This window comes from Balaenoptera acutorostrata, chromosome 3 (assembly GCF_949987535.1).
Source record: "Balaenoptera acutorostrata chromosome 3, mBalAcu1.1, whole genome shotgun sequence".
In the NCBI taxonomy this organism is placed as follows: domain Eukaryota; kingdom Metazoa; phylum Chordata; class Mammalia; order Artiodactyla; family Balaenopteridae; genus Balaenoptera; species Balaenoptera acutorostrata.
In genome coordinates, this window is record NC_080066.1 from 72,398,736 (window position 1) to 72,421,020 (window position 22,285).

Sequence of the window (22,285 nt, forward strand, 5' to 3'; positions counted from 1 at the left end):
TTTCATTGTTTTACATTTTATTTATAGAAACCTAAAGAACCAAAAAGAACAAAAGATATCTGGTGAAAAGCCTTCTTCCCACCCTCAACACCCATCAGCTCTGTTCTCCCCACTCCAATGGTAACATCTTACAAAGCCACAATACAATATCCCAACCAGAACACTGACATTGATAATACCCACCATCTTACTCAGATCTCCCCAGTTTCACTTGTAGTCATTCGTATACATGTGTGTTCTATGTAATTTTATCACACGTGTAGGTTTGTGTATCCGTTACATAGTCAAGATGCAGCACAGTTCCATCACCATAAGGGTCCCTTGTGTAGTCCTTTTATAACCACACCCTCCTCCCTTCTCTACCCCACGCCCCCATCCCTAGCCCCCCGCCACCACTAATCTGTTCTCCATTTCTATTTTGAGAAGTGAGGTCCTGGGAGACTCGGCAGTGTGTCCCCTGCCTCCCCACCTTCCATCCAGGCCCCACACGTATATGATCAGCCATGTCAGTGCTGCCTCCTGCATGGACGAGGGCCCAGGTCATGTCCTCAGAGCCACCGAGGGCTGCGTAGTGGAAGCAGCTCTGCTTTTTCTAGAGGGAAACAGGCATCCATGCAGCATCCTAAGGACCCCTCACAGCAGGTTTACAAAGCACTTTGAGATTCATTATCCCATTCACAGCTCACAACCCCCCTGGGACTATTATACCCATTAAACCCTGAGGCAGGAGAAATCAATGACTTGCCCAGGCCTGGTGACTAGTAAAAGGAGTTCACTATGGTCTCAGGATTTTCCTCACCTCCAGTCACAGACTCTGGAACAAAGGCCAAAGCCTTTACAGTTCCTTAGCCAGTAAAGACACATGGAGTATAGACGCTTAGAAGATGGTTTTCAAGCAGGGGGACCAATAAGATTTACCTGTACAGGGCAAATCCCACCCAGCATGTACTGTCCAGCTGGAGCTGGTCTAAGCACATCTGCAGAGGAGCCTGGCAGCGCCAGAGGGAGGGCTTCTTCCTGGATGAGACTTCATCTCAGGCAGGACCCACCAGGTAACCAACTGTCCCAGATTGCCTGGGACTGAAGGTTCCCTGGATGCGAGACTTTCTGTTTTAAAATCAGGACAGTATGGGGCAGACCAGGATGAGTTGGTCACCCTCCCAAAGTCGAGTCTGAGCAAGTTTACAGGGTGGGTGGGAATCCATCCACCTCCCAGTGGGAAATGCAATCACTTTGGGTTTGCCCCATCCTCAGAGACCCTGCTGCACGACACTGCCAGAGGTGGGAGTGTCAGAATAGACCGTGGCCTCTGCCAGAAACCTCAAGTCAAGGCTGGAGCACGAGACCCAGTGAGGTGGGCAGCTCCAAGCCACCAACAACCACCAGCTGGATCTAACCCCCTGAGTCTCTAAGCTCCTGTGCTGTTACTGCTGGGGAGGTGGCCATGGCATGACCTGTCTGTGCCCCCTCCCAGTGCCTAGTGCTGGGCACAGAGAAAGGGCCTTTCTGACTAAGGAGCAACACCTTGCTGATGGAAGTGAAACAGGAGGGAAGGGGGCAGGGCACAACCTTTAAAAGAATGACATAGCCGTAGTACATGATGAAAACTAACGAGAACCAACTGGGTCCAAGATGGCAGAAGATTTGACCTCCAGTAGACCTTGAGCCTCATTATATGCTCACTGTAATACCTTAGCATGCTAAATGACACACCCACCAGCGCCATGACAGTTCTGAGGCTAACCGTAAAAGGCAAAAAAGTGGGCAGTGGCCCAATTTCTGGAAATCCCCACCCCTTCCTCAAAATAGTTGGAATAATCCTCCCACTCATTAGCCTATGAAATTACCCAGTCCATAAAAACTAACCACGCCATATTTCGAAGCCTCTTGCCTCTTGCCTTCCGAGATACCCCACACTCTGTCTGTGGAGTGTGTTTCTCTCTAAATAAATCTGATTCCTACATATCACTTCGTCTCCAAATTCTTTTGCAATGAAGAAAGAACCTTAAATTCACCAGCAACAGAAGGACATGGCTGGTGCCCTGGGACAGCTACTTTCCCCCTCTTGGCTGTAATGTCCCCTGCTATGCCCCTGGGGTAGTAGTCTCCACATCTTCCAGGGGAGCAAATTAAATGTTTTGTGGTTTATAAAGCATTATTCACATTTAAGGGAATTTACGATTTATATTATTATTATATTTACATTTGCTATTTTGCTATTTCTTTTCTTTTCTTTTCTTTTTTTTTTCTGGCTGAGCTGCGCGTCTTGTGAATCTTAGTTCCCTGACCAGGGATTAAACCTGGGCCCTCGGCAGTGAAAGTGCAGAGTCCTAACCACTGAACCACCAGGGAATTCCCTTTGCTATTTTTTTTCTGAATGTCTCTTGTTCTTTTTTGTTCTGTTTCCCCTTGACTGCCTTCTTTTGTGTTAAATATTCTTAGCATATCATTTTCATTCATCTGTTTTTAAACTATTTTTGCTATTATTTATATTATTCACTATTAATATTATTTTTGCTACATTATTGAAATTTAGAACAAAAAAAGAATTCCAGACCCTGCAGCCGTTCAACCAGCCAAGAAAGATTATTTGTCACTGATCTAAAAATAAAAAGCAAAACAAAACAAAAACACCAACTTTCTACCTAAAGAAAGGCCACAACCCCCTTTTCAAGGACACAGAGAATTTCTAATGGCCAACTCACAGAGTGCAGTGGTAAGGGGGAAAGAGGCCTGTCCCAGAGTCACACCCAGGCCCCAGCACTAATTGCGGTGTGGGCCTCATGTTGGGGACACCCCACCCCTACCCCCGCTGGGCAAGGCAAATGTTTCAGGCCATGAGCTCTGGAGTCAGGGGAATAGGGTTTTCAGACTCAGCTTTGCTTCTTACCAACTTGTGACCTGGGAAAGTCACTGAACCTCTCTCATCTGCAAAATGGGGGGAATTTTTCTGAGGTAATAGTTATGAAAGGGCTTTGTGAACTGTCACGTGCCCAGTAATAAGACACTAATGGGTACTGAGCTCCTATTATGTCCCAGGCAATATGCTAGGTATTTAGTCTTCATAGCAATATAAAATAGTAAATACATATCACCCCCAATCTATAGTTGAGAAACGAGGCTCAGAGAGATTAAGTAACTTGCCCAAAGTCACAGAGCTCAGCAGTAGAGAGTCAAGTCCGGAACCTGAGCCTGCTCCCTCACAGCCTTGTTCACACGATGTTCAGGAATCATCGTGGCTGCTACAGCTGACACAGTCACGGCTCTGCAGGCAGCCGAGGGCACACGCCAGTCGTGAGGAGGCCCGGCTACCTGGGAGAGGGCGCTCGCGCTACTCCCGGCCCTGAGGAGGAGCTGCACACAGCGGGGGTGGATCCCTTCAGCAGCTGCGTGCAGGGCAGTCAGACCTTCCTGAAACACAGGGCAGCGGTGTGAGGACGGCAGGAGGCTGAGGCCAGAGCCTGAGACCGGAGGACACCCCTTTTGCCAGGGCTCCAGGGCTCTTTGAGCTCTCCCCTCCCTGCTACTGCAGGCGTGACCTGGTGATCTGTGGTTCCCTGAGCCCCGCACCTGATTCTCACCTTGAGGGGCACGTGGTGCATTCACTCCCTCCGCCACAGCTCCGCTCGTGCTCTCCTTGCCCTCCAAGCCGCCTCATCCCTGTTCTGTCTATTCCCTCCTACTCCATCCTGGCCACAGTGACCTCTCCCTTCTTTGAACACACACCGTGTGTATGACTCCTCCGTCATCCCTCAGGCCCAGTGTCCCCCTGAGCCTGGAGTTTTGTGCTGCTGCTCATCTTCTCCTCGTGGGCTGTTTGAGAACACGTCCTCGCTCCTGGCTTCAGAGCCCCTCCCAGGGGAGATCAGGCTGCACCACGGGCTGTGGGCTCCTGGAAGGCAGGGGGCAAGCCAGTGTCACACACCTCTGCATCCTCCAGGTGGTGACTCACCGCATTCCGCTCCTCCATGTCCAGCCTGACGTCCAGGAGTCGCTGCAGCACAGCCAGGTGGCCCCAGCGGGCGGCCGGGTGAAGGGCTGTGTTCCCCTCCTGCGGGGAGAAGGGCTCCTGAGGGGTCAGTGGAATCACAGACCCTTGCAGGCCCTAGGGACCCGCTGGAGCTGAGATCCAGAGAGGGGAGACATGTCCAGGGTTATAGAGCAAGTTGGTGACGAGCTGCAGCCCTGCACACTGGGCCAACGCCACTCTGCTCTGAGAACTGTGCCAAAAACTACCAAAAACCAGGGGCACTTTCAAGGGCCAAGTTCTGGTCTCTTTTCTTACTTTAAGATGGATACATTACTTTAAAAAAAAAAAAAAATCCCTATTTTTCCATGCTCCAGTCTAAAGCCAGTCCCAACTCGGTGACCCCGGGTCCATCCCCTCCCTCTGCTCAGGCCACAGCCCCAGAGACTCGCCTTGTGCTCAAGCTGCGCCCAGCAGCCACATGGCCCAATCGCTCGCTCCTGCGTCTTTGCTCAAGATGTTAGCTTCTCATGGAATAGTGCAGCCCGATGTGATCACAATATTGAAAACCACAACTCCCACCTCCTGTTCTCCTGATCCCCTTATCCTGCCCCCCTTTTCCTTTTCCCCCATAGCACTGACCACCTAACACCCTCTACAATCTACTTGTATACTATGCTTGTTGTTTATTGGCTGACTCTCTTGGCTGGAACATAAGCATTACAAGGGCAAAGGTTTTTGTCTATTTTGTCCTCTGAAGTTTCCCCAAGTGCCTAGAATAGGGCCTGGGCACGTGATAGACACTCAGTAGATATTTGTTCAATGATAATACATAATGTGATGGAGAGCTTGACCTGTGTCTCCTGGAACTTGAGAACCACAGGACTGGGAGCAGCCTCGCCCTTGAGAAGTCTAAAGGTGACAGTGACAGAGCCAAGAGAGGTGGCTCCACTGGGCGGGCAAAGGGCCCAGTGTTCATTGTGTTGGAAGTGGTCCCACAGAGGGCAGCTTATTTGGGATCGTCCTTAAAGGGATCTTGCTGCAGGAGGGTAAGGGGCCCCAGGGAAGAGGAGGCAGCTGGACATGGCCAGCCCGAGAAAAGGTTATGTCCCTACAGAGGAACCACAGATGGGGGACCAGGACAAGGACCCCGGAGGGACCCACAAAAGCATCCAGAAGGGAAGACCCAGCTTCAGCCATGCATCATGCCCAGAAGGCCATGGGGACGATCGAGCTGAACCAGTCACGGGGGCCTCCTGGGTCAAGTGCTTTCCTCTGCCCTGGCCTGTCTCAGTACCTTCCCCAGGAGACATTCAGTTTAGGCACAGATATCTATAAAGGGCCCAATGAGGATGTGAACACATACAGAAGCCAAAGCAGTACTTAAAGTAGTTAAAAACATACCCTGCCCCCATGATAGATAAACACACACATAAACAGCTATAACTATCTTACAGGGTCAAGGAGGAAACATCTACATTTCCTTTATGATCATCATTATATTATATTAATAAATAAAATTAAGTTTAAAAATTCCTCTCAACGGCTTTTTTCGGCTCCTCTCCCACCCGCTCCGTGGTCGGCTCGCCACAGCAAGCAAGGGTCAGGCTGTGGGCGGTGTAGGCACAGCCTGAAGTCTCTGTGTTCAGAGAGACCGGAAGGAAGCGTGTGAACGTTGGGGTCTGGCACGTGCCACCAGTTAGCAGAGCTGTGGAAACAGGGCAGGGCTTCCCTCTTCCTTCTGGATTATAAATATCTACTTCCTGCCCTTTGAAGCTGCAGATGGCATGGACCCCCTGCCAGGGCCCTCACACTCTGCCCAGGCAGGACAGGGGGCTGGGTGGAAGGAGGCCTTGGCCTTGGGCCTGGCCTCTCCACCTCTGTAGGGCCCTGTCAGCCTCTCCTTGACATTTCCGGAGGAATTAATCACTCTCTCCGGGCTCTCAAAGCCTCCCTACCACAGCACCTGCAGCACCTGTGAGGTACGTTGTCATCTGCTCTGACAGGTCCGTCCACCTACACAGGCTGGCGGGTCCTAGCACAAGTCAGACCTTCAGTGGCCCAAAGCCTTGAAAAGCTTACCGTGCCCTCTCCCCAAATGAAATTCAAAATGAAAACATTCCTCATTGGAAAATACAACACTTAACAGGGACATGTAATTTTTGAAGCTTCTTTCTAGAATTTCTGATTGCAAGATTCTGGGTAAGTTCACCAAAGCTGAATTTTCTTGCTTTCTAGTTTGGAGCTCCTGCTCTCCTGGGGCCCTGAGTACATCTTTTTTTTTTTTTTTGCCTCCTGGGTAGATGTGTCCTGGCAAGGGTCGTCCTTCACCCCTCTCTGTACTCCCAGTTCCTGGCTCAGGGCCTGGCACAGAGCACAACCTGCTCTGCCCATGTTTCTGAAATGAAGGAAATCAGCCTGATCTGAATCTCAGAACCTGACTTAGCCTTTTCATCCTGAAAGGATGAGTGTGGGCGGACAGATTTGGTGCAGACCCCCAGGGCTCAGGGCCGCAGGAGGCAGCCTGAGGAGAAGGAGGGGCACAGGGGTAGGCACCAGGATGCTGGTTCCAAACCCAGCTCGACCTTTGTCCTGCTGTGTGACCTTGGCTAAAGTATCCCCCTCTCTGGGCCTCAGCTTCCACATCTGTAAAATGAGAAGGTTGAACTGGCCCTTGATCTAAGATCCTGTGATCCATCGGTCTGTGAGCTCTGTCACTAGCTTTATAAACAGAACTCCTTGTATCCTAGCCAAGCATATTAATCAGAAAATACACAGTGGAATTCTTCCCTTTGCTGGAAGCACTGTTTAGAATTTGCTGCAACACATTTGCCTAATGACTCGCAATGGTCCATTGATACAAGTCATTTGTAGGGTAGTCCCCTTGGGTCCCAACCCCTCATCTATTCTCAGATAGGTGAATTCCTGCTTATAAGCTCTCCACCCTGAATGAACTGCTCCCTCCTCAGCGGTCTCATCCTACTTTTGCCATAATCATAGTAGCTTACTAAAACACAAAGAAAGCAAATAACCAGCAGGCATGTGGCTACCATCCCCCAACTCCTCCCCATTCCCCCCAGCAACAGACAGCCCCAGTGGAATCACAGCCCCGCTCAAACCCACCCCAGGCATCACTACCAACCAATCAGATTTGCCATCCTGGCTCCCCACATTGGCTCACAGCTCTTTCCTAGGATTGTGGTTGAATTCCTTCATTAAGAAACTGTGTCTTGGGCATCTTTGTGCTCTTCACCCATAGCACACGGCTGGCCCATAGTGTGTGCTCGAAAAATGCCTGCTGCATGAGCATCAGACACACGCTGGTCTTTGGGCCACCAGCCCCTCTAGCACGCTGCAGTTGGCAGTACAGAGGTGAGCTGCCCGTGACCACCCCGGTCAGGAGCCCAGAGCCCGGCCCTCCCCCTGGGACCCATGGTCACAGTACCTTGTCTTTGACATTGTGGTCACAGCCAGAGCCCACAAGGAAGTCCAGAGAACCCAGCTGCCCGTGCTCTGCAGCCCAATGAAATGCTGTCCTTCCCAGCTGGCGGGGGAGGAGAAGAAAGTGAATCTTCCTCGCCCTGCCCAGCTGGCCTCAGTTTCCCCAACCACACTGGGCTTGCAGTGCTCCAGACACTCTCCCTCACCTTGCCCTATACACCCTGCCTGGAAAGCCCAGACCATCTTCCCAACAAGACCCCACTTGGTGGGTCCCTCCCCCACTGAAATCCTCCTGTGGCTCCTGAATAAAGGACCCATTCCTGAGGCTGGGGGTTGAGATCTCCATGAAGGCCCCTAACAACCTCTCAGGCCTTCATTCCCAAGATTCTAACCCATCTGAACTCACACACCAAAAGCCCTTTTCCTCTAAAGCTCTAGCAATTGTCTCTCCTCCATCTGGAATGCCCCTTGCTTTCTAATCTTACTAATGAAATCTAGTTCATTTACCAAATTCCACCTCCTCCAGGAAGCAGAAAGCAATGTCTCCCTTCTCTAACCTGTCTAGTCCATATCAGAGTCTCTCTGAGGGAACTGACCATGTGCTGCTGGCGTCCTGCTCATTTGTGCCCTAATGCCCCTTCTAGACCAGCAACTCCCTCAGGTGGGGTCCAGTCTGCACTACCCATGGCTCAAGGGATGCACTCAAGGAATGTACAGGAGAGGCCCCAGGAATCCCAAGCCCGATGGGAAGGACACACAGCCTTGAGGCCACACTCACCTTGTCAGCATGGTCCAGGGCCACGTCCTCCAGGTCCTCCGTTATGAACGCCAGCACTGGCACATGGCCTTTTTGGGCTGCGCAGTGCAGTAAGGTCAGGCCGTCCTGGAAACAAGCCCAGGGTTGTCCCTGCAGTCTGCGAAGGGAGGCCCTGCTCACGCGCTGGCTGTCTCCCAATGAGTATTTGGAATCAGAACAGTTTTCCAAAGGAAACCACACTGAAAATGGGGATAGGCCCCTGGGACATCCGCAGGACCCACTTAGCCTCACAGGGGCTGGTGGGAGTCAGGATGCCAGAGTTCAAATCCCAGCTCCAGCATTTATCAGCTCTGTGGTCTTCAGCAAGTTACCTATACCTCTCTGAGCCCCCATTTCCTCATAGGTCAAGTTAGGATAATACAGGCGTATTGTGCTTCACTTTATTGAAGGTCTCTTAGCCCCAGAAGCAATATTTAAGTGAGGGAGGTTTGCAAATCCTATGTTCATAGCCGAGAGCTCCTACCCTGGCCTTGCATTACAGCTAGATTATTTGGAGTACTTTTCCAAATAGATTGTAACCATCAATGGGTCATAAAAATCAATGGAACAGTCTTCTACATCTTGACAGTGGTTTGGGTTACAGAGGAGTAGCACTTGTCAAATTTCAGTGTGTAGGGACTTCCCTGATTGTGTAGTGGATAAGACTCCACATTCCCAACACAGGGGGCCTAGATTCCATCCCTGGTCAGGGAACTAGATCCCACATGCATGCCACAACTAAGAGTTCACATGCCACAACTAAGGAGCTGGCGAGCCGCAGCTAAAATGAGGAGCCCTGGAGCCGCAACTAAGGAGCCCGTGAGCCACAACTAAGACCTGGTGCAACCAAATAAAAAATAAATAAATAAATAAATAGATTTTTAAAAACTCAGCTTGTATTTCATTGTATACAAAGAATTTGAACTCTAGTTTATAATAGGCATGCTGACATATTTAGAGGGAAGTACATTGATGTCTGCAGTTTATTTTGAAATGCATCCAAAATCTATAAAGAACTCTAAAAACTCATCAATAAGAAATTACCCCAATTAAAAAATAATCTGCACACCAAAGAAGATATATGGAATGGCAAATAAGCACATGAAAAAATATATGACGTCATTAGTCATTATTGAAATGCAAATTAAAACGACAAAGAGTTTCTAACAATAGAGTATGGAAAGGGAAAACTGCTAACATTCCAGTGGAGAAACCTGGCCGACTCCACTTTAACCAAGTGATCAAGCTTGATATTGTGATTTACAATAAGAAATATATATTTGGTCTTTGTCCTGGCTCCTGGCACAGAGCTCCTAAAACCCTAGGAATCTCCTAAATGGTAACAGTGATAAAGGTGTCTTTTATGATGTTAACGAGGTGACTTGAAGCCCCTAAGTAACCAAAGGATGGGGGCTGGTTGCCGGGGGAACCAACAGTGATTAGAGGGTTGGAACTTCCAGTCCCACCTCCCCACCTCTGAGGAGAAGAGAGGGGATGGAGGTTCAGTCAATGACCAAGGGCTGAGAATTTAATCTATCAAGTCTATGTAATGAAGCCTCCATTAAAAACCCAAAAGGACAGGGCTTGGAGAACTTCCAGGTTGGTGAATCAGATCACATCCATGTGCCAGGTCCCAAACCCCATGGGGACACAAGCACCTGCGTTCAGGACCTTGCCCTATGCATCTCTTCATCTGGCCATTGATGATTCATATCCTTAATATCCTTTGTAATAAACCAGTAATATAGTTAAGTAAACCGGTTACCTGAGTTCTGAGAGCCACTCTAGCAAATTAATCGAACCTGGGGAGGGGGTCGTGGGAACTTCTGATTTACAGGCAATTATATAGCCAGGCAACTACCTGGGCTTGTGATTGACATCCAAAGTGTGGGAAGTCTTGTAGGACTGAACCCTTAGCTGGCAGAACCTGACACTATCTCCAAGTAGTGTCAGAAATGAGTTAAATTTGTGGACTCCCGGTCAGTGTCCACAGGGAATTGAGTTAACTGCTTGGTGATGTGGAAAAAACACACATCGGAATTGGCGTCAGAACTGGATCAAGAGACCATCACCAGTGACGAATCACAATGGTGTCACACGTCCCCTGATAGGAGGTAATGAGAAGGGCATTTGACCTCTGTGATCTTCTTCCCAAAATTCCATAACCCCAATCTAATCATGAGAAAAACATCAGACAAAACCAAATTGAAGGATATTCTACAAAATACTTGACCAGTACTCTTCAAAAGTGGCAAGGTCACGAAAAACAGGATGGACTGAGAAACTGCCCCAAGATCAAGCAACAGGACTGTGCTACTCTTCACATCAAGAGGAGGAATCCGATATTTTCCTCCCCCTGAAACGCAGCTGACCCTGTGATGGGCTTTGACCAGTAGAATGCGGTAGAAGTAATATCTCAAGAAACCTGGCTACTTCTATTCTTGCTCTTTTGATGTCCTGGGGCTGTCACAGAAGGAAGTCTCCATGAATATCAGCTACCACCTGGAGACACTGGCCACACCATCCACAACGTTCCCTCTTCCTGCAGAGGCCCCAGACATGTGCTGACTGTGTCCTCATAAGTGAGCCCAGGCAAGGCCAGAGGAACCGACCAGCCAATGACATTATGAAAAATCATAAATCAATGTTACTTTAAGCCACTACATTTTAGGGTGGTTTGTTACCAAAAACAGAAAACAAATATGGAGTGGACCTGCTTAACTAGAAGATCTACTACTCAGAGCCCTGCCCTCCACACACACTTAAGACCTCACCTCCCTCATTCTAGAACACTGAGGCTCATTCTGTGTTGATAGCAAATTTCATTGCAACAGCTACTGGATTCTCCAAGACCACTGAGACTCTCTCTAAGGGTAAGCCAGACAGGCAGGACTGGACAGGAGGGCCCTCAGCTTGAAACTGGGCTTGGATTCCACACTCTGGGCTTGGATCCTGTGGCGCATAACCTAGGGGGTATCCTTCACTGGGAGCCGTCAGACATTTCTACCACTGCCAACAAGATCCTAGCAATGGTATAGGGCAGACCTCCTGTGTGCCATGGCCCTTTTTGGTGTCTGGTGAACACGCATCTATTATCTTACAGTTCTGGAGGTCAAAAGTCTAAAATGGGCTGGGAGGGCTGCTTCTCTTCTGGAGTTTCTAGGAGAATCCATTTCCTGGCCTTTCCAGCTTCTAGAGGCTACCCGCATTCCTTGGCTTGTGGGTCACATCACTCCGACCTCTGCTTCCTTCAATCACATCTCCTTCTCTGATTCTCCTGCCTCCCTCCTTCTTTCCCCTAAAAGGACATGTGGGCACATGTGGATAATCCAGAATAGTCTCCCCATCTCAAGGTCCTTAACTTAATCACATCTGAAAAATTCCTTTTGCCATGTTAGGTTCTAGAGTTCACAGGTTCTAGGGATAGGGATATGTACATCTTGGGGCGGACAGTATTCTGCCTACCAGAAAAGAAAAACAATGATATTGAAATAGAATTATCAAAATATTAAAACCCAAATTTTTTATCTAGTAGCATATGTGCTTTACTGATCCATTAAACAACAAGATCTACTGAAAGGTCTAATAACTACCGCCATGATTTCAAAGTAATCATGAGCATAAACAGTATTTTGAGATAACTGCAAAAACTGTAATGTGATATGAAAAGAGCTACATTTTGTCTTAGAGACAATGTCACAGGTAATATTAATTCTACCTGCATTCATCATGGAAAGAAATGCTAAAATTTCAAGCAGAGGGCAGTTTAAAAAAAAAAAAGGTCCTTGTTTTCCCTTCAAAGTTCATGGATCCCCAAATTCTGTCTCTCTAAGGACCAAGGTTGGGAACTCCTGGCTGAAGGTATTTGGCCCAGAAATGTTTGCATTTTCATAAGGGCCACGAACCCCCTAAAAGTTGAGACACCAGTTCAGGGATTCTGGGCACTCTTGACTCCCTGGGGCTCTCCTCCCTCAAACCATAGCACACACCAGTGAGCAACGGGGCACTGCCAGGGTCGCTAACGTGCCAGGCACTGGGCCAGGTACTTTAGATACAGCACCGCACTTACTTCTGCCTCAGCTCAGAGATGGGTACTAGCACCCCTATTTCCAAATGGGAAAACTGAGGCTCAGGGTGGTAAAATAACTTGCCCAAGGTCCCAGAGTTTGGTAAATGGTGCTTTGCTCCTTCTACCTGGCCATACTGACCACAAGGGAGCCGGGGCCCCGTGGGAGGGAGAAGGCCCTACCTCCTTCTCATTTAATCTTCTGAGGGTGTTACTTTAATTCCTCTTTGTGAACAAGAGGCTGGCCAGAGGACTGGGGACTGTCCCAACATCACAGAGTGGTAAAGAGTAGGGGCCAGGGGCTTTCAATGCTGATGAAAGAGGCGTCCCCAGGCCCTTCTCCCAGCCCCAGTTGGAAGTAGTGAGGGTCCCAGCTTCACAAGGCTGAGCTCAGCTGGGGGTTCAGGACGGTCCTCAGAGGGTCGAGGCAAGCTGGGGCAGGCAGAGGCACGTGAGGGGACAGAGGGGGCAGTGATGGGGACGGGCAGCAGAGGTGGGGGCAGCCCTGTGCAGCAGGAGCTAAAGGGGGCAAGGGGGCCGCCAGCTGAGGCCTTATCTTGTTCTTACAGTGGATCTTGGCCCCAGAGTTGCCCAGGATCTGGAGGATCCAACCAGGCAGACAGGAGAAGCGCATTCATCCCAAACTCGGGGAGAGGACATGGGGGAGGAAGGGAGTAGACTGTGAAGAGGCGTGGCTGTGCCACCTGGGCCCAAGTGTGCTTTGCAAAATCGTGCAACCATAAGGGACCTTAAGTGCCACCCAGGCCGGGGAGCTCTGGGCTTTAGGAATCTAAAGTCCAGGAAATTGTCTTAACCAGAGGCTGATACACTATTGCAAACTTTTTTCCCCCCAGTTTTATTGACAAATAATTGACGTACATCACAGTATAAGTTTAAGGCATACAGCATGATCGTTTGATTTACGTATATTGTGAAATGATCACCACAGTAGGTTCAGCTAACAGCTGTCTTCTCACATAGATACAATAAAAAGAAAGAAAAGAAAAAAGGGAAAAAGATTTTCTCCCTGTGATAACTCTGAGGATTTACTCTCCCAACAACTGCAAACCTTTGTGGGGATACCAAATAAAACTTAAAATAAAAGAGCTGCCATCTCCTCTCACCACCAGTTCATAAAGATGGACCGTTTTACCAGAAAAAATTTGGAAGGAGCTGATCTCAGAGTATACTCTTTCCAAATACAGCTTCATGAAACATACACTGCATTGTTCTAATTTTCTGATTTGCTGTGACCGGTGAAGACCTCATCCTGGACTGGCGTTTGAGAATCAACTGTTTGAATCTCCTTCAGCACATCCTGCAGGCAGATGGCTTAGGTCTGCACACATGAAGGGATGGCATCTCGCCGCTGCACAAGACAACCACTGCACCGTCAAACACTTCTCACCGTGAAATGTCCCTCCTCATGCTGAACTGAAATCTGCATCCCTGTGCTTTCCATCCTACTGGCCCTTTGGAGCAACTGAAAATACATCTAGGCCTTCTTCTGATGGCAGCCCAGATCCTATTTGCAGGATGCTCTTCCTCAACATCTGCGAAGTGTTTCCAGGTCACCAGAGCCCCTGCACTGACCTCCACCTTCATGGGGTTCTGCATCTGAGGGCAGCCTTCATCCCCACCTCTACTGAGTCTTTCCTTCTCTATGAAGAGCACCCCCAAGCCTCCAAACTCACCTCCCAGGATGCACTGACAGCCAGCCACCCTCTTAGAAGTAGTTTTTCTCTGTCTTTCCTTGAGTGTGGTGGGATGCGGCAGGGTCTGAGCAGAACAGAGGCCTGGGAGATCATCACCACCTTCCGCATACAGGCTGCACTGGCCTCCCTCAGCTTTGGGCAGCCCCAAAGTTTGTCTCTAAGTTGGGCGTTCAAAGACCAGAACATATTTTCCCACAGAAACAGGGTCATGTGTGGCTCTGGGTCCTCTGGTGAGGCCAATGGCCTGTCATTCATAGAATGAGCTCACAGGGTGACCTGGTACTGATGGGCCACAGAACCTCCCCACAAGCATAAGAAGCAGGCTTGCAGTGGGAAAATGCTCCCAAGTCCAGCTGGGAGCAGAAATGCAGAGCCCACCTCAGGAAGGGCTAAGGGATCAGTGTCCCCTGATGTGTCCTCATCCCCAGCACACTCTAAGCTGCCAGAGGAACAGGGTTGGCCTAGTCCTGAATCAGCCTCAATTTCACAGTCTGGACCTCTGGGGGAAAGGGTGCCTCACCCCAGCACCTGCACAGAGCACCCTAGTCACAACCGCTTCCCCACTTGGCTCCACAAAGAGCTTCTGGGGGGGTACCAGGAAAAGGGGTCTTAGTGGTTGGCACCAGAATCCCTCTTAGGGACAGAACTGGGTTTGGGTAAAAGCTGTGACAAGTGGTTGGGATGAAAGGTGAAACCCAGAAAGAACTGACTGGGCATCATGGCAGGAATTTGGAGGCAGGGCAGGGATGGTACAGACAAGGACAGCACTGAAAGTGGGGCAGGGAAAGAGGCCAAGCCCAAGACAAGGAAAGGACCAAGGGACTTTAAAGAACAGGAATGGCATAGAGAACAAACTTGTGGTTGACAAGGGGGAGGGGGGAGGAGGGAGGGATGGGCTGGGAGTTTGGGGTTAGTAGATGCAAACTATTACATAAAGAATAGATGGGGGGCTTCCGTGGTGGCACAGTGGTTGAGAATCTGCCTGCGAATGCAGGGGACACGGGTTCGAGCCCTGGTCCGGGAAGATCCCACATGCCGCGGAGCAACTAGTCCCGTGAGCCACAACTACTGAGCCTGCGCGTCTGGAGCCTGTGCTTCGCAACAAGAGAGGCCGCGACAGTGCGAGGCACGCGCATCACGATGAAGAGTGGCCCCCACTTGCCGCAACTAGAGAAAGCCCTCGCACAGAAACGAAGACCCAACACAGCCAAAAATAAATAATAAATAAATTTTTTTTTTTTTAAATTTATTTATTTATTTATTTTGGCTGTGTTGGGTCTTCGTTTCTGTGCGAGGGCTTTCTCTAGTTGCGTCAAGCGGGGGCCACTCTTCATGGGCCACTCTTCATCGCGGTGCGCGGGCCTCTCTCACTATCGCGGCCTCTCTTGTTGGGAGCACAGGCTCCAGACGCGCAGGCTCAGTAGCTGTGGCTCGCGGGCCTAGTTGCTCCGCGGCATGTGGGATCTTCCCAGACCAGGGCTCGAACCCGTGTCCCCTGCATTGGCAGGCAGATTCTTAACCACTGCGCCACCAGGGAAGCCCTAAATAAATTTTTTAAAAAAAAGAATAGATGGACAAGGTCCTACTGTATAGCACAGGGAACTATATTTAATGTCTTGGGATAAATCATAATGGAAAATAGTATAAAAAAGAATGTATGTATATGTACAACTGAGTCACTTTGCTGTACAGCAGAAATTAACACAACATTGTAAATCAACTATACTTCAATTTAAAAAATAAATTTAAAAAAAAGAAAAAAAATAAAGCATATGGTAAAGGAAAGAAAATAATAAAGAACAGGAACGTCAAAGACAGGATTTTAGGATTTTTACATTGTTTTTGTGTGTAATGTAAATCCCCTCCATCTCTTATTTTGGAAAGCCAGCCCCACATCAAAGTGTGTGAATGGGGTCTCTATGGAAAGTGGGGAGAAGGACTGTGGTCCATGTTAGGGGTGATGCCAAGGTAGAGACAAAGGACTATGTGCAAAATTTCAAGAGGACGGCAAAAACCGAGCAGAAGCTGGAAGTAAGAGCCAAGAGTGACCACAAGAATTTAAGCCCTTCCTCCTGAAACCTTGGGAAGGTGCTGGACCCACCATAGCACCTCAAATGGGGACTAGAGTTGGTCTCAGCTAGAATCAAAGAGGCCAGGAGACCCAGCACTGGCTCAGAGCTCAGCTACTGGTAGAATATCAGTAACTGTGGGCTGGCTGGATGACAAAGGACAGAGTCCAAGGGGAGAAGCCCACAGGAGCTTGGGAATGAAAAGGGTCAAGGCTCAAGGTTAGGGGAGGAGAGTCATGGGAGACAGAGCCTCTTGCCAGTGGGAACCCCAAGATACCTCACTGTCCTAGTTCCAGGAACTATCTAGGACAGAGCCCTGTGGCTTTTCACTAGAGACCTTCCTCCCAACAACAGGATTTCCCTTCTCCAGTGTCTCCTCCACCCTCCTGTTATTAAAGTAGGCACGCCTACCAGCCTTCTTATTTTTCAAAACGTATTTATTGCTGTTTGCAAAGGAAACAGAGATTTGTAAGCACCCTCTCTTACTATTCTCCCTCATATCTTCTTCTCTCAGTCCCTCAAGGAAGAAATAACAGAGCATGGTGGTGATAGTGAGGGTCTTTTTAAATTTATTTATTTATTTATTTATTTATTTATTTATTTATTTATTTATTTTTGGCTGCATTGGGTCTTCCTTGCACGCGGCTTTCTCTGGTTGCGGCGAGCGGGGGCTACTCTTTGTTGTGGAGCGCGGGCTCCTCATTGCGGTGGCTTCTCTTGTTGTGGAGCATGGGCTCCAGGCGCACGGGCTTCAGTAGTTGTGGCACATAGGCTCAGTAGTTGTGGCTCATGGGCTGTAGAGCGCAGGCTCAGTAGTTGTGGCGCGTGGGCTTAGTTGCTCCGTGGCATGTGGGATCTTCCCGGACCAGGGCTCGAACCTGTGTCCCCTGCATTGGCAGGTGGATTCTTAACCATTGCGCCACCAGGTAAGTCCCAACAGTGAGGGTCTTTGTGGGCAAAAGGCTGATGCAAGAAATTCCAGTGGTTTATGGGGACACTCAGACTAAGGAACCCAGACACTCTCCTTCCAGGGTCATCTCTAAATGAGGCCTAAGCAGGAGCAGGGAGGCGATGGGGTGAGGGAGTGGGGAGGCAGGTGTTGCTGCCCCACTCCCAGCCCTGACTTGTAATCAAGCCCCCTTCGTGGTGGGGCCTCAGAGCAAAGAGGAGTCAGGACAAAGAAGAGTATCTCCATGGAAGCTAAGTTTCTGCAGAGAAGTTAATAATTTTTAAAAAACGTATCCCTGTCAAATGCCGTTGTCAGATTCAGCTCTTTACCCAAACCCGTAGAGATAAATTTGTAGACCTTGTTATTATTCTGTTCTCTCTCTTAGCAGTGTGCTCCGTGCCAATTTGCTAAGTAAGACTGTTAGTCTTTATCCAGGTTGTGGGTTAGTGTTTGCCAGGGCAGAGCCCTGTGGCATATCATGAGAGACCTCCCTCCCGATGACTTTACTAATGAGGCCTTTGTCAACCCACCCAATTACCTGTTCTACAGCCCATATCTCTCCCTGTTCACATGACATCACGAGGGACTGAAAAGGCTGAGAACTGAAAGGCCCTTGAAAATGAAGCGATCTTTATGACTGTGCAAAGGGAAAGTGGGATTGGTGCAGTGTCATTGGCCCCTGAAGACTTTGCCCCCTGCCCAGCCTGCACCTGCTCATCTGTGTATCAGTGACGACCTCGGCACTGACAGCTGGCTCATAGACCCAGAATGAGTTCTGATACCCCTGCCCCACCCTAAGACAGACAGGAAGACGGACATGCACACACAGACATGCCTGCGTGAGGGGACCCGTACCGCATCCTCATCATCCACAGCAGCCTCGTGTTCCAGGAGCAGCCGCACAGCCTGCTCGTGCCCTGCGCCCGCGGCCCGGTGCTGGGCCGCCCTGCCCACCTGCCAGGAGGGAGAGGAAACCTGTGAGGCACCAGCTGGCTGACCGGCCCACCTCGCACAGCCTCCCTACCTCCCGGCCAGGACAGCTGGTCTGCGGGGTGGAAGGACCTTTGCTGGCTCCGGTGGCCAGTCGGCTGGGGCCAGAGCTCTGCTCTGACCCCCTCCTCTTCCACTCTGCAGCTGCTGAAATGAACGTAGTAAAACACCATGTCTAGATCCGTCTGTCCCCCACCTAAAACTCTTCCCAGCTTCCCACTGTTCTTGGATCAAACTCCTAAACCTTGGGCCTATGAGGCCCTGCATGGCCCGGCACTGCTTCTCAGAAATGCCAGACAACATCCTGTCTCTAAGTCTGTTCCTGTTGCTCCCTCTGCTGGGCAGCCACCTGTGTCTGAGGATTATTTTCCAAGTCCCTGAGGAATCCTGAGTGCCTGGGTTCTATCCTCTCCTTCCTTCAGAACAGGGCTGAAGGGTTCTGACCTACCCCCCCACCCCCAAACTCACTGTCAGACCGACCTGGCAGTTCACCCTGGTCTCTGGCCCTCAGCACATCTGAGCAGGCCTGGGGGAAGCCAGCCTCCAACCCAAGAACCCACTTCCCTCCACAGTTTTCAGCATGTGATGGGGCAACAAAAGAAAACACTAATTTTCTGTGTGGTCTCTCTGGGGACGAGCTGTCCCCTCCTTTCCCATGCTGTCCCCTCTGCCTGGAAACACTGCCCTTTTTCACTGGCTCCCACAAAAATGCCACTTCCTTGGGAAGACTTCTGGCCGAGAGGGCCCCTCTGACGCCCACATGCTCTCAAATTGTGACAGTGGGAATGAACTATTTGTGAGATACTCTATTTACTGTCTGTTTTCCCCCACCAGACTATCAGCTCCAAGAGGGCTGGGACCGTGTCTGCCATGGGTTCTGCTGTCCCCATCACCTAGCACAGTGCCAGCACAGACTAAGCCCTTAATACTTATTGAACAAATGAATCATTCAATGAGTAAATGAATGAATGAATCTGGCATTAGCAACCTATCATCCATAAGATGCAAGTCCAACTTGCAAGTCCATGTTTCCTTGCAAGTGCTTGTCCAGGAAATGAGACCAAGGCTCCAGTCACCAATAATGTGCTGTGTGACCTAAGGTGACTTGCTGCCCTCTGTGCCTGCCTCCATCTATAAATAGGACTAATCCTCCCTGCTCTCCTCCCCTCTCCAGGGGTGAGTGAGAACCACCAGGAAACAGGTAGATGAGTGCTCTGAAAACCAAAACACACCAGACACACCCTAGAATTCCTACTACTATTACTGAGCCCTAGGCAGGCTGTGAAGACCCAAGTTGTACCCCTGTCACATCAAACCAGACAGAGGATAACTGCTGCAGTCAGGAATCCTGCATCCAACCCTTTCAGCCTCCACTGACCTCTCACCCAGGCCCTGGCATCTCCTCTAAGATGCTCCTAGAAGCCCCAACACATGGAGAGGCTACCCCACGTGGTACCCAGGCCCGTCCCCAGTGCCCCCAACCAGAAGAATGGCTTTTCCCTCTGCCCCCTTCTCCAGCAGGGCTGTGAACCAGCCCACCTGCACCCTTCCGTGAGGCCTCGTCAGCAGGGCCTGGTCTGCTTCCCCACCAAGCCAAGGGCAGGCCTGGGCCCACAACAGTTTTACACACTCAGTGGGCACAGCGGGCCCTCAGAGAACTGAACTAAATTGCTGCCTCAGGGACCTGGCGGTCCAGTGGTTAAGACTTCGCCTTCCAGCGCAGGGGCTGCAGGTTGGATCCCTGGTCGGGGAGCTAAGATCTCACATGCCTTGTGGCCAAAAAACCAAAGCATAAAACAGAAGCCATATTGTAACAAATTCAATAAAGACTTTAAAACAAAACACTGTAAAAAACAAAAAAAATTGGCAACTGACACATCAGCCTCCCTTGGTCCAGAACCCCTGGACTTCTGACCAGAGGCACCAGGCCACCTTTGTCTCTCCAGGTGCCTGTCCCTATCTGCCAGCCTCCGACTCCTGACCTTTGACCCCCTGCCCTCCTGACTCTAAATCTGTTTCTTGGAGGAGCCTACTGAATGGGTCACAAGGATTAAGAGTTAAGAGCGCTGGAATCCTGACCCTGACTTTGGGCCTCAGAGATTTTGAGACAAAGTGGACAAGGAGGACAGGGCCTGAGCCTCCCCCAAGTTAACACGTGCCGATGTGCCTGCCCCAGGCTCCGTGAACTGTCCCTCCTGTGTGGAGGTGACACTATAGCATTATTCCCAGCCGGAGCCCCTTCACACACGTGATTTCTGGCCCTGATGTGTACTCTCCTCCCGATCAGCTCCTTCATCCTCCCAGCGTGGTTCCGGCGGGCAGCCTCGTGGAGCTGCCTCTCCAGAGGAAGCACTGTGGGGACAAAAAGGGGTGCAGGGTGAGGGCGGAGGACCCCCGATACTGTGTAAGGAGGATCGGGGAACAGCCCCTCCCTGGCCCAAATGTCTCCTAGGCAGGGGGTCTTCCAGCTCAGAGTGGTGGGTGGATGCCTCTCCTCTCTCTTAATGTTGGAGACTTCCCCAGACAGGCTGCTTCTCCTTCCCACGCAGCTCATGTCCACGTGACCAGGAGCCGGCAGAGCCCTAAAGCTGGGAGACCGTGGGCAAGACCATCCACAGGGGCTTCCCTGGTGGCGCAGTGGTTGAGAGTCTGCCTGCCAATGCAGGGGACACGGGTTCGAGCCCTGGTCTGGGAAGATCCCACATGCCGCGGAGCAGCTGGGCCCGTGAGCCACAACTACTGAGCCTGCGCGTCTGGAGCCTGTGCTCCACAACAAGAGAGGCCGCGATAGTGAGAGGCCCGCGCACTGCGATGAAGAGTGGCCCCCGCTCGCCGCAACTGGAGAAAGCCCTCGCGCAGAAACCGAGACCCAACGCAGCCATAAATAAATAAAGAAAGAAAGAAAGACCATCCACAGGAGCCAGGTGTGTGCCCCTCCCCTCAGAAGTGCCCCGTCATCCAGTTTTCCTGACTGCTATTGCTGTTCTTGAGGAAGGGAATGCGATTCATTCCTACTGGAGTCGATAACCACCTTTTCCACGGCTCCATCAGTGAAGAAGGCAGCCAGGATTTACTGAGCCACCCACTGCTTCAGGCCTGGGCGAGGCCAGAGCCACGTGTTCACCCGGCTTCTTTGTCCTCGTCCCTCCACCTCTTCTCTCCTCATCCCCAAATCCTAACCAGCTTTCGCCTCCCGGCTGTGGGGCCTCTCTGATTGCCTTCTCTGTGGTCTCTGCACTCCTCTCATCCTTGTCGCAGCACCTTCATCTCAGTCTCAGACTAGATGGAACCTCCAAGCCCCGCTTCCGGCCCCTTGCCATGGCCAGCGGTGGGCTCAGAGGGTTGGTGGCCAGGCCAGGGGGACTCAGGCCTGATGACGTGGTCCAGGGCTCATCTCACCAGACCCCCATGCTGCTGTCATCCTGACTGCTCTTGGCTTATAAGGATGTCCGGTCTCTTTGGCTGGACCTCAAGCTCCTTAGGGGCTCTGGCCATACCTGACACTTGCCAACCCACCCACATTTCACAGTGGGCCCAAGGCTGAGCACATGGAGGAATCCACAAAACTCTGCTTCCATGAGTGACACTGAAAATCCCCAAGCTGACAGATGCCTGTCCCCCCTTCAGAAAGGCTTAGATACACAAGCACAGGGATAAATATTGGGCTGGCCAAAAAGTTCGTTCAGGTTTTCCCGTAATATCTTACAAAAAACCCGAACGAACTTTTTGGCCAACCTAATATTGGCTGGCCATTCGCACAATCAGTACAGGACATGTAACTTGAGGTTTTATTGTTGCTGAACCTACATCCTGCACATTTGGTCCACTGCGAATGTCCAGACCCAGCCCCTCTGTGTATCCAGGGACAGGTCGCCAGTGTCTTGGCAGGGAAAGCTAGGATGCATTAAAGTGACAGAGAAGCCAGCCATCAATTTTTTTCCAGATAAATTCCACGTGGCTTTCCAGATACAGGAGAGGGTTTGGGGCTTTCTGAGGCCTCACAGATGCAACCTATGGACCTCAGAGCTGCTGCCCTCTGGCTGAGCCATTTCCTGGCTGTGTGACTTAGGTTACTTAATTTTTCTGTGCCTCAGTTTCCTCATCTGCAAAATGGGGACATGAGCTGCCCTGCAGGGTTATTGTAATGATTGGATATAAGTATGTGAAAAGCTCCTAGCATGGTATCTGGCAAATAGTACCATCGTCATCATCACTATTATTCCTCCAAAACAAAGGGTCAGAGAATAAATTCTGGCGGCCAAAGACCTGGGGGTGGTGGGGCTTCCTTTGTT

The 22,285-nt window shown here is 50.4% G+C and overlaps 1 protein-coding gene across 1 annotated transcript in view; it reads right to left on the reverse strand.

The window, feature by feature from the left end:
- ANKDD1A (ankyrin repeat and death domain containing 1A) overlaps positions 1 to 22,285 on the reverse strand; it is a 50,950-nt gene that overhangs the window by 10,733 nt on the left and 17,932 nt on the right. The window contains 9 exon segments of the mRNA XM_007165999.2: positions 488 to 592; positions 3,313 to 3,411; positions 3,953 to 4,051; positions 7,413 to 7,511; positions 8,187 to 8,293; positions 12,829 to 12,878; positions 12,880 to 12,914; positions 17,829 to 17,957; positions 20,242 to 20,345. Of these exon segments, the coding sequence (XP_007166061.2) occupies positions 488 to 592; positions 3,313 to 3,411; positions 3,953 to 4,051; positions 7,413 to 7,511; positions 8,187 to 8,293; positions 12,829 to 12,878; positions 12,880 to 12,914; positions 17,829 to 17,957; positions 20,242 to 20,345 (827 nt within the window).